Source organism: Doryrhamphus excisus, chromosome 8 (genome assembly GCF_030265055.1).
Source record: "Doryrhamphus excisus isolate RoL2022-K1 chromosome 8, RoL_Dexc_1.0, whole genome shotgun sequence".
Taxonomy (NCBI): Eukaryota; Metazoa; Chordata; class Actinopteri; order Syngnathiformes; family Syngnathidae; genus Doryrhamphus; species Doryrhamphus excisus.
In genome coordinates, this window is record NC_080473.1 from 12,837,702 (window position 1) to 12,849,797 (window position 12,096).

Below are 12,096 nucleotides of genomic sequence, written 5' to 3' on the forward strand. Positions count from 1 at the left end.
ACAGTCTAATCCAGTTCTTGCCAACGTGCATTTCTGGACCTTGTTTTGTGCACTGGGGTACAGTCATGTTTTAACAGCATGGGGTCTTCACAAAATGCAGCATAGAAATGTCCGAAAAGATGAACACCCGAGTCTAAGAGTGATCTAACAGGGTTACAGCCCAAACACAAATTGATAAATTATGAATTCAATTGATTTAATAATTAAATCTGCCATCCTCTCACAAAGCCTCAGACGCTCCACGTCACCTAAAGTCTTCATCAACCCGTTTGAAGCGGGCCTCCTCTCGGGGCAATGCTCCCCGTCCAAAGATAGGCTCCAAATAAACCCATCGCCTCTGGATGGCATTCAGACTCAGCAGGTATTCGTCTAAGTCTGACAGTCGTACTTCCCACAAGCTGACCTGCACATAAAGACGTACATATAATGATCATATACTGTAGAAATTTTATTCGTATTGCTTGTTAGTGTTTATCCAAAGAACCCCAATCCACCCTTTCACCTGACCTTGTCGTGGAAGTTGCGGTAATAGGGAGAGTCCTTCAGAGACTGCAGCAGACAGCGGTTATCTCCTACCTGAATGGACACAGAGTGGTGATAAAGCTGACACAGACTGCACTCAAAAGATTCCATCTACAGTAATGGGGTCTGTTGATAGCTACATGTGTGTAAGCAATTACATTTAATCTAGATTACAGTCATTTAGATGAGGTGCCCAGACTAAAGTATTAGTGTATAGTAAAAACAAACTGCTGTGAATACAGACTGTAGTTTTCTAACAAGCCAAAGCAGTATCACCATGCTTTCAGGCACCAAGTCACTGCTGAATACATTTACTACACTCCTATATCCAGTGGCCTTTAAATGATATCTGGGTGTATAAATCTCCCTGATTGCCATCTCACAAAGGGATTTTTCAAAAGGGGGGTAAAGCAGATTTAAAATGAAGTGGAACAATAGCTCAGTCTGCTCACGGGCACTCATAAGGACACCCAGTCAGAAGGATTTGTTTTGTGTGAAATCATTTTCAAGGGTGCTTAAGCTATGTATTTTAAATGTCACATAGAAATAAAACAATAAATGCAGGAATTATAGATGACCACTATGTATTCTGTAAAAGCTCACATCTGCTGTATGTCTTGTACATTCCAAATAATAATATATGCAAGACAGTGCATGAAAAAACAATTAATAGTGTAGTTGCTCGACCTAGTGGGGACGTTGATAAATATAGTCTCATAAATCATTCAATCCTCTAACAAAAACATATTTTCAATAAAAAGAGAGAAGACCATGTTGGCATGCTGAAACACTGCTGTACACACAACATTTGGTGTACCAACCGGTACCTCGCTGAGCCCCTCAGGATAAATTTTAACTCTCTCTGTCCCTTTGTCCTTTCACAGCGCCGTCCATAAACAGCAACAACACAAACAGAAGGCTGGGTGGTCATATTTAATGTGAATGTGGAATGAATGAAAGCCTTTATTGCAGCCAAACACTACCTTGAAATGACAGCATGTTTTGCATATTTGGTTGTGCGTGTACCTGGCTGACGATATCCTTCCAGTCCTTAATGATGGTCAGAGTGCGGCCGCTGCTGCCACTGTATTCTGTGAGGTTGAAGGTAGCCGCAGCCCCCCACAAATCCAGCTCTCTCAGGGCTTCTCTGATTGTCACCTCCGCCTGGGCGCGGCTGTTCAGATCCTACAGACACAAAACACACGTTCTCTTAATGGACTATACTTTGTAGCAGCTTGAACTTACTAATATATTACTATAATGTAAACATAAACATCTCCTTTGATTTGATTCTGAAATTTAGTTTACTGTAATCAATACAACAAGGGTACATCAGGAGAGCTGACCTGATGCAAGAATGCATGGAATCAATTGTTCATGTATCCAAAGTTAGCATAATTTCTATTAGCATTATGTACCTAATGGCCAATATCTGCTGGTTACAAACACTTTGTGTACAGCATAATGTAGAAAAGCGGGTCAAACTTCTTCAGTGCTGGAGGGGTGAAGACCTTTTCAATTTCTTGCTGCATCTGCCCTCTAGTGTCACTTATCACTTACTACAATAATTACTACAACAATAATGACCATTGAAAGAAAACTGTGCCTTCTTTATATCTGGACATTTTAGTCATTTTGCCCTAATAATAATAATAATGTACTCATGTCTGTAAGTGTGAATTTTCGATTGTATGTATGTACCTTAAGCTCTAAGGCCTTTGCTATAATGTTATCTGCCACTGCAAGGAGGTCATCAAAGGTGAGCCTTTCTAAAGTCATCCCTCTTGGAAGACCAAGCAAACGGAACATATCCAACCAATGGTCCTGGGACAGGTGGTCCCCACGCACATACTTCAGCACCGGAACAATATTCTGAACACATAGATGGAAAGTTGTTAAATTGTTGTTTTTATTAAAACATGTAAACACAAAACAAAGAAACTAGTTGAAGTGAAGACATTCCCATCAACAATCTAAACTGTGTACCTTGTATTTATCCACTTCTTCTTGCAATTTAACAGAAATGGCTGTAGGTTGGTCCAGCTTCCTAAGTTTGTCCTGCCACGCAAAAAGAAATTCCTCAAACAAATATGTCTTGCTCCTGTAAAACAGAAAAAAAACTGGTTCAAAGTTCAAGTCTATTGTTCATGGAGGAGCTGATGTCTTTACCTAAAGGAGATCCAGTCCTCCTGAGCCTTCTCTGTGAAACCTTGGTGCCACTCCTCGTACAGCCCCCACATCTGGCTGTACTCCTCCATGTCTTGTTTCGTCTCGTCTGCCAAAGGGAAAGTTGAAACCTCCAAGTTGAAGTAGGCACAATCGTCCCTGCGGAGAGATGAAGTGGAGGAACGGCGTGCATAGAATGGTTAGATCTGAATCCATGCCTCCTTTAGCACAACAGCATTTTCTAAACTCCAAACTAACTCCTTACATTAGTTTATTGCGGACTAACTCCAGCTCCTGGAACTCTTGCTGTTTATCCCTGATGGTCTGAAGATTGGCAAGGAGGGCAGTGTGATCACCAGTTTCTAGCAGCTCATCTTTGGGCTTCAGCTGGTCCCAGCGGGCCTTGAAACGCTCCAAATCTGTTCTGTAGGCATTGATGCGATCAGTAGTATGACACCGCATCACTTCCACCTTAGGATGAGGTACATTGGAAATTATAAGACAAATAACCACCGGAAGATATACTGCAGGTAGCTGCACTAAATGTGTGGCCTGATCTTTGTACCTGATCTTTGATCATAAGCTGATGGCTCTCCATGACAAGCTCTAGTTTGTCCCATTTGGCCCTCAGGGGGGACAAGGAGTCCAGGCCCGCCCCAGATACTACTCGCAGCAAACGATTCTTCTCTTCCATCGACTTGAACTGAGGTAGAATCTAATCATATAAAGCCAAGGTTTGTCACTTTCCATGTGTCGCAGAACTTTTCAGTGTTTTCAAATGAGAAAGCAATGGTGCAATCACAAGTGCACTGTAATTTAATAATTGATAACGAGGGTTGAATACTTTTGAGTGCAATTGTATACTTGAAAAAAAATGCTTTATTGTAAGTTCTTGAGTATGTGGCTAATGAGCTTTTACCTCGGGTTTGCGGGCAACTATCTGGTTATATTTGCCACTGGATGCACTAATCTCTTCAATATTTTCTGGTCGTGTGGACAACGTCTCCATTGACTCAGACACAAAGCTGTCTATGTCCTGTGTGTGGCCTTAAAGGAGGCAGAGCAAAAAAAAGGGATGTCATCAAACAACGTTAATGATGCATACTGTTCAATTACCCTGGGAACCAGTTATCAATCATTGTGGTTACCTTGTATGGACTTTCTGAGTGACATTAGCAGGAGGTCAAAGAGCCTCTGGATCAGGCCATCAATGGCACTTTTTAGTGGCTCACAGTTGACTGTGATACAGTCCACCTTCTCCTGGCTGACAAAAACAGAAAGAAATACTTGAAACTGCACAATAATGAAATACTGTTATAGAGATGTTATAATGTTTAAAAACATGTAAATTGTTGTGTCTATAATTGCTGCCTATTCTGTTTAGAGATCAATATTACTGACATCTTGTTTTTAATATGGTTTGTATGAGTTATACGTACCTCGGCAGACGTTCTAATTCTTTTCCTCTGGCTTTCAAAGCCTTGAAATTTCTCTCCCAATCCTGCACCGAGTTCAGGTGTTTCTCCACAAACTTCTCTAAATCCACCTGACCCAGCACCACCCACTCCTACAACACAAAACACAATGGAACAAAAAAAAACTGTAAGACGTACACAGTTCCGCTTTTTAAATATGACATTTAAAACCAAGGACAATGATGACTCACAAAAAAGAAGTTAAAGAAAGTGGGATTTCCCTTTCAAATTTGTGACTGCAAATAAATAAATGGGGGAGAAGCATTCCAGTGTTTCCTATTTGGGAAAGTGAAACATGCTAATAACATCAGAAAAAAACAGAAGTATAATATTTGAAAGAAAACAGCACACTATTTCTATGCCGATGAAGTGCTTTTGAGGAACAAAATAACGTAATCATGAGTTTAAAAAGTACAGTATGCAAAGCAAACCTCTACCAAGGCATACATAACATATAATGTAATGTGAAAAAAACTACATTGATATGATTCATCCTTGCAATATATATACAGCAGGGGTCTCAAACACGCGGCCCGGACACTAGTTTGAGGCCCCCGCCTTGATATGAAAGTTTAATGTTAGTGCGGCCCGCGCAAGTTTGATATGGATGCTGTATGGTATCATGTACCCAGAAAAAACTATTATGTTTGATTAATGTTCATGTTAAAGGTTAAATAACTGTTAATAGTTATCCTCCCTATCCGTGTGGAAGTGGTAAGTTTTTGGCTATTTAAGTTTAAAGGAAATAACTTGAAGGCTACCGTTTAGGTCGCTAGATCTCTAGTTTGCGAGTTAGCATGTGTCTCAAGACCCTGCAGTTGCGCAATATGTTGTAAATAAAAAGAGTATAAATGTGACTATAGTCGTGTTTTGTCATGTCTACAGGGCTCTAATAATGCTTTGTTCATTTTAATCTGAAAAAAATAATTTGTCTACCCACCAACTATATGTGGTTTCTTAAGTTTTTATTATTTGCTGTTTTATTATTGTTATTATATTTATTTATTTATTACTGATTGATTTTCTTTATTCTTGATTTGTTTATTTATTTTTCATCTTATTTTGTGTAGAAAAATAAAAAGTAAGATATTTGAGAACAGTGGAATGTTAAAATGTTAAAATTTTTGTTTTTAAAAAATGAGTTTTGTTTTTGTTTTTTTTGGAAAACCTGATGCGGCCCAGTCTCACCCCGACCCGAGCTCCAGTGGCCCCCAAGTAAATTGAGTTTGAGACCCCTGATATACAGTATGTATATAAAAGACATTTGTACACCATAAATCCCTCCCTGGCATTTTTAATCCCACTGACATCATGTTTACCAGACGTTATTATCATCATGTCATGTCTGACTACATAGGCCTGTCGTGACAATCAATAAAAGGTACCTTGTACTTGTGTAGGATAGCCTGCAGGCGGCTAAAAAGATCTTCCGCCTTGCTGAAGATGGTGAGGAATCCAGAAGCATTCCTGTCAATCATAGCAGTGAAGATAACCTGATCCCCCGGTGCGCTGACACCTTTGAACTGGTTTGGGATTGAGATGAACCTCTTCATCTCCCTGTAATAGCGCGCTCGCACCTCTTCGAATGAAGGTTGGAACTGCAGTCGTCCTTGTCTACACAGTGGGAGGACAGAGGGTACATTTATTTTGTCAAATGTACACAATCAGACAAAAAAGTAAGATTTGTACAAACTTGAAAGTGAGATCAATGTGTATTTCAGGTAGGTTCTTGTTCAGAGCTTCCAGTCCAGTCTGGTACTGGTGCTCCAGAGCCTTGTAGAGTTGATGATTCCAGTGCTGACGCCATGCCCGCATGTCATCAGATCGAAAGCCCTGATTTAAAAAGAGGTTTGTGTACCATGAATGAGTCTAGCGAATGTCAATTGATTAGTAGTACACAGTACAACCAATGGAGTGGTACTGTACATTTGATTTCATGGTAAAGGACAGCAAACAAAATGTTACAAGAAGACATTTATCTACAGTATATATATTGGTTTCTACTTCATTTGTTTAATTTTCTGTTATACGGATATCCAAGCATATGCTAGAACTGCGTCTCATAACGCCAGCACACACAAACATGACGTTTTATCTGTTTTGTTTTGTTTTCTTCAAAGTGGCGATAAATACCTGAGCCTCCAGAGTGGAAAAGCCAGTACGGAGCTCCTGTAGACCTTCTTTCCACCGCTGCTGATGTCTCAACAAGTCAACATTCATCAGTGTCACAACCTGCGGAAACACACTCAGCATCAAGCAAGTCTGGAATCATTTAAGAGTATCCTACACATAACAGTTATAATCCTTTCTGTCCAATACCAACGTGATATATCGACAACCTTGTCAATGAAGTCCGTGTGCCATTTGCGTAGCTTCCTGTTTTCCGTGGATAGTTTCTCAGTGGCAGACTGCAGTTTGGAGATGTACACCTCCAACTCTTTAGGATTGTCCCAGGTGATGTGTAGTTTACCGCCCGAGTCCTTTGACTGAGAGCGTGGGTTCTGCAGCAAAGAAGAGATTTTGTCAAATTCAACTAATTTAGTGACCTGCATTTGTATTAACACTTTGGGTGTCACAAGACGCCTAACTCATGAGACGAGACAATTTATGAGATTACTGCACAAAACTGCAGACGCTGCACCGATCGATCTCACGCTCCCATATTTTTTTATTTTTACTCTTATCTTTCCCACTTTTGATTGATTTTTGTTTATTTTATTTCTGCAATGTGAAGATGAGATGAGCAATGTTCCACTGATGGCCCCAGCACCATAATTTGGACACATGTGTTTTGTCAGGAAAGCTAGTGTGTCCAAGCTCTGCCTTCTTTGCTATGTTGGTCAGAGGCTGGGTTGTATTATGGAAGCTTCCAGATGTGCATTGCATAAGCTGTTAGGGCTGTATGAGGAGTGTTATGAAACTGAGCTGTTGCTTGAAAGCTGGCACTGAGTGAAATGCAATGAACGTCAAAAGAACCGCTGAGTAATTAAGGGTGCAGAAAACATGCCCATCCTTACTTCTTCGTGACTTTCAAGCATGCACAGTACCTTGATGACTTGCTCAAAGGCCAAAGCAAGAGTGAGCATCATTGGTCTTTGAGAGGGAATCATCTGCTGGTCGATGGTATTGTAGAAATTTGCCACCTGCAACATGTCCCGACTATTTTAGATGGTGAACATGAGACAGATTCAGTAATGAAGAAGGCAATAACCCTGTCACCAAATGTCACCTGTTTGAGGACAATGGCCTGCCTGTGGAATTTATCTGCAGTACTGGCAGCCAGCTGGATCTTGGCAGGAATAGCAAAGCCCAGAGCAGACAGCTGCCTGACCTCCCTCAGCAGACTGACCAATCTGTCAGAATAATGGATCTTCAGCCTGCCATCCACATGGTCCAATTCCATCACTCGATTACTCGCTTGGAGACTACAGCAAGACATAATAAGTATTGTATTTAAAACCGCAGAAGTATACGATATATATTTGCAGGTTTAATAAGCAAAGTGTGCGCACCTGAGTCCTGACTTTGGATCAGCCAAGCCCGATAAGACATCTCTGGACCAGTCGTCAAACTGATCCTGTTCATAAGCCCTCAGAATCTCCAGTAGGTCATCACAGAAATGAACAAACCCTTTGAACCCTGACAGATCTGACAGCAAAGCCTCAGAAATCCGGACACAGTCTTCTACCTGAAAACAAATGAAACATTTTTTTAAAAGTCAATCTCGAGCAAAAAGTTAAACACTTGATTTTGGTGACCTCGGCCATCAAAAAATACTACTTATATTTGTGTTTATTTTTGTGCTAGTATGGTAAATATTGGATTGCATGGCCCCCGAGTGGCCTCACAGCTAGGAGACCAGGGTTCAATTCCACCCTCGTCCATCTCTGTGTGGAGTTTGCATGTTCTCCCCGTGCATGCGTGGGTTTTCTCCGGGTACTCCGGTTTCCTCCCACATTCCAAAAACATGCTAGGTTAATTGGCGACTCCAAATTGTCCATAGGTATGAATGTGAGTGTGAATGGTTGTTTGTCTCTATGTGCCATGTCATTTGCCTGGCGACAAATACCCCGCCTCTCACCTGAAGACAGCTGGGATAGGCTCCAGCACCCCCGCAACCCTTGTGAGGATAAGCGGTATAGAAAATGGATGGATGGATGGACTTAGTCATGCACTTAAGTTGTTGTATAGTGTATCATGACATTCCAGAAATAACAGCCTTTCCCAAATTATCTCCTTCTTCCAGATAATGCACTGACCTCTGTGTGATTTCTATAAATAACACCACTAGTGTGAGTAAGGGTACTAATAGTGTGTGCCCATAAAGCTACCTTATGTATGATGTGCTGAACCCAGACAATTTTATTGACCACGTCCGAAAGGTTTCTGCCCATGAGTGGCCCAGACTTCTCTCCTGGACTTCCATGGCAGCGACTTTCAAAATCTGTCTTCAAGCCTAGAATTAGAAGTATAAAATTACATGTATCTTGAAGAAATTGTGAAATTTGGTCGATACTGTACTGGTGTATACCTTTGTTGTAATCCAGTAGTTTTGCCAGTAGAGTGTCTCTCTCTGACTGCAGCTCATTTCTAACAGTGGGGCGCCTGATTAACTCTTTGTGCTTTTGAAACACCTGTAACAGCTAGGAACACCCAAACATACGCACAACGTGAGCACACGTCGACCACAAACCAACACTTTTGTCATCTTGGCTACTTGAACCTGTTGAGGGTTGTCTTGTACATCAGCAATGTAGCTCTTTAGTCTGCCTGCCATCTCCCGCTCTGAGGGAGCCATCATGCGTTCAAACTGGGCCACTGCCGCCCTCCAGAGAGGCTACAAGGATTGATACAATAATCAATAAAAAGGTAAACTAAATAAAGTAGGAACAAAACACTTCCACCATTTGATTGCTCGAGTGGTGATGTAGTATATGAAATCAGTTGCAGTTAAATCTAATAATTAAAGCACTATCTTTCAGGTTACACATGTTGACATGCACAAGCACAGTCCACAGCTAACCTCGGTGTAAGGGTTGTATTGGAGAGGATTGAGGCCAGAGAATGGTTCAAAAACACAATCAGAAGTCAGAGCCTGCTGCTTTCCTGCTGGTAACAAACGCAGCAGCTTCTCATGGAAAATCCGTAGCGACAACACCTGATGAATATAGATATAAAACAGTATCCATGAATGGATGGATGGATGGATATCAGACCGATAGATAGAAAGATGAATATCTTACTTCGTCCAATCGTTTGCCAAGGCAGTGCAAGGTTTGCGGGCAGTGTTTGTTTCCCTTCCAGGCATGAGGTGCGTGTCTCTTCCACACCTGAGAATTTCATTGAAAGATGCTAAGTGAAGTAATATTTTGTGCATAGATCTCCTTTGAAATGTTTTGGTCCATCATACCTGTCCAGTCAGATGCTCACAAACTGCAACCCACTGCTCACAGATAGTAACCCCTGTCTTCAAGCTCTCCCTCACAGACACAAATGGCTGCTCAAAGATTTTAACATCACTCAGCTTCTTTTGGACATAACGGCCAAGGGCTCCACCTTGTAAAAGGAAAAAGTAAACATAAGAGAAATACACTATATGAATACACAACTCCGCAATTCCTCTCCATTTTCAGGTTATGTGTTTGTGTGCTATATGTTTTGGTATGTATATGGTAATGGTATTATTTCATTTAAACATGCATCAGATTACAATTGAGTGCATCCCATAATCAGTTCACAGTTCCACATGTCCAAAAGGAGTAGGAAGAAGCAGAGCTTATTAAATCCTACCCCTCCATCTGGTACTTTTACAATCAGTAACTGCTACATTTGTTCACTTCCTGCTTTCCATAATACAGTTTAGTTTAGTTTTTTTTAAATAATGCACTTCGTACCGAAGTACAAGGTGATATGACCATACAATGACATAATGGGTACCACAGTAACTGTCAATATAGTATATGTTCACGTTAGTAAGACTCACCAATAACATCCATTAGTCGGACCATGCGTGTCTCTGGATAAGGTTCATAATCGAGCTGCCGCCAGACACCGTCTAAAGTGTCTCTGCTTTGCTCCACCAGATCCAGAACATCAGACATAGACAGGCCATCAAGACCACAATACTCCTAGTGAGAACACAAAGACACGGTTACCATGGTTCTAGTAAAGATAAAACAGTTTACAGAAGATACAGTAGGTGGATTTCTAACAACCAATTAATATTTCTGTACTAGACATAGGAGTTCATTTCACACCAATACTTTTGTATTGTGTTTTTGATGCATACCTTCTCTATAAGATTAAATTGCTCTGTAAAATACATAGCTCTTTCTTTCACTTCGGTCTTCTTTGCAGATTCACAGATGTCTGCCCAGTATAGGAACTCATCACTAGGGGTAAGAATACCTGTGTGAAGAGGTGAGATATATTGCTTTAAAAAAAAACACTGTATGAGTTGTTTAATAATTGCATAGAAGATCTGAGTGGCCACTACAATGGTAGACGTGATCTTAGACAAGTTCATCAGCCTGGATCATAATCAGCCATAAAGATCATGCTGACATATCTTCTGCAGTTGATCTGCAGCCTATCCCAGCTAGGTTTGGTGTGGCAAATATCAGTAGTAAAGACAAAATGGGAGATAATACAGAAAATGTCACTATCGGTCATAGTAACACTGTATGCATTTTCTTTTGGCAACGTGTGCATGTACATACCCAAAACATCATCTTCCGAGTTGCCTTTTTTCAAGGCAGACGTCTGTGCTCCAGACTGGCGAATGACTGAACCCAGACCTAGCTCCAACTCATTCAGCAGACCTGCGAGCTTCGGATCAAAAGCAGACTTCCAGCGTTCATCCTTGAGCAGCACAGGCGCAAAAACCTGTCTCACAGCCTGGTACAAAGTGTTGATGGGGGACTCCAACATGGATGACACAAGGATGCTCTGATGGATGTTCTCCTCTGTGATAACTGTAGGGTAGAGCTTGAAGAACACCAACACTTTGTCTCTACTGCCTTCCAATGCTTCAATCTGATGAGTGAAGAGGATTTTTTATGTTGTTGGTAGGTCTGCTTCATAGAAATGCTGAAAAAATATAAATTCCAACAATAATTACAGTAATTCCTACCTTATTTGACAGCTGCAGATGGTTTTCATGTCTGCTGATGGACAAGACAAATTCGTTTCCATCGTCCAGGAAGTTGTTGAGCTCTGGGCTGTCATTCAAGATGGTCGGCGCATTTAGCTCATAGAAGTTTCCCGTCGTGGTAAGAATAAACTTCTTACGAGTATCATTTGCTTCCTGGGTCATTTGCTGTAAAGAACAAGCTCACACTGCAGAAGTATGTCAAACATGACAGTTTCTAACAATAGTTGGAAAATGACACGCAATCAATAAGATACAGTAACACCTTTTTAAGTGTAATAATTCTCAGATTTAACTGAGTGTCTAAGGATTAGTGTGATTGATGTTTATGTAGGTTTTGTGCAAAAATATACTGTGGGAACAATTATTGGGCTGGTATTTTCTTCCTATTCTTACATTTTACAACTTGTGGTGCAGGTATGAGAGGAGATTCAAATATCCTGCCTGAATATTATAAATAAATCTCAATAGGATTTAATACATAACATTAATAGTATAGTAGTGGCATGCATGGTTACATAATGTGGCTTATTTGTCGGCCTGACAACATAACTCGCAACACCATGTTGAAATGTTTCCTTTTATTTGTTGACATGTAGCCAAAGTGAGTTACAATGTTTGCAAGCATGCACCACGCTAATTGCATAGCTAGTTATGCTATCCTTAACGTCTTTTGTTTTGCTACGACGACTGATCACGTGTGATGGCTGACACTGATATTAATTAATAAAAGCCTGTCATTAAACTATCCATGAGGACGATTACTACGTACAGTCAGAGAAG

General features: G+C 40.7%; 1 protein-coding gene across 4 annotated transcripts in view; it reads right to left on the reverse strand.

The window, feature by feature from the left end:
• LOC131134618 (cytoplasmic dynein 2 heavy chain 1) overlaps window positions 1-12,096 on the reverse strand; it is a 68,087-nt gene that overhangs the window by 55,626 nt on the left and 365 nt on the right. For 3 of the 4 annotated variants that reach the window (XM_058080102.1, XM_058080101.1, XM_058080104.1), the window contains exons 2-29: window positions 11,296-11,481; window positions 10,883-11,198; window positions 10,453-10,571; window positions 10,147-10,291; window positions 9,574-9,719; window positions 9,407-9,493; window positions 9,187-9,321; window positions 8,887-9,000; window positions 8,695-8,806; window positions 8,495-8,619; window positions 7,676-7,851; window positions 7,393-7,588; window positions 7,211-7,306; window positions 6,503-6,664; window positions 6,297-6,395; window positions 5,857-5,996; window positions 5,549-5,777; window positions 4,128-4,255; window positions 3,837-3,952; window positions 3,608-3,735; window positions 3,254-3,403; window positions 2,954-3,159; window positions 2,692-2,847; window positions 2,509-2,623; window positions 2,224-2,394; window positions 1,549-1,707; window positions 503-576; window positions 249-398 (exon numbers count right to left, since the gene is read on the reverse strand). In XM_058080102.1, coding sequence (XP_057936085.1) covers window positions 249-398; window positions 503-576; window positions 1,549-1,707; window positions 2,224-2,394; window positions 2,509-2,623; window positions 2,692-2,847; window positions 2,954-3,159; window positions 3,254-3,403; window positions 3,608-3,735; window positions 3,837-3,952; window positions 4,128-4,255; window positions 5,549-5,777; window positions 5,857-5,996; window positions 6,297-6,395; window positions 6,503-6,664; window positions 7,211-7,306; window positions 7,393-7,588; window positions 7,676-7,851; window positions 8,495-8,619; window positions 8,695-8,806; window positions 8,887-9,000; window positions 9,187-9,321; window positions 9,407-9,493; window positions 9,574-9,719; window positions 10,147-10,291; window positions 10,453-10,571; window positions 10,883-11,198; window positions 11,296-11,478 — 4,133 coding nt within the window. In that variant the 5' untranslated portion in view covers window positions 11,479-11,481. Of the gene's footprint in view, window positions 1-248; window positions 399-502; window positions 577-1,548; window positions 1,708-2,223; window positions 2,395-2,508; window positions 2,624-2,691; window positions 2,848-2,953; window positions 3,160-3,253; window positions 3,404-3,607; window positions 3,736-3,836; window positions 3,953-4,127; window positions 4,256-5,548; window positions 5,778-5,856; window positions 5,997-6,296; window positions 6,396-6,502; window positions 6,665-7,210; window positions 7,307-7,392; window positions 7,589-7,675; window positions 7,852-8,494; window positions 8,620-8,694; window positions 8,807-8,886; window positions 9,001-9,186; window positions 9,322-9,406; window positions 9,494-9,573; window positions 9,720-10,146; window positions 10,292-10,452; window positions 10,572-10,659; window positions 10,762-10,882; window positions 11,199-11,295; window positions 11,482-12,096 lie in introns of those variants that run through there. The other variant, XM_058080103.1, reaches the window with a different exon arrangement.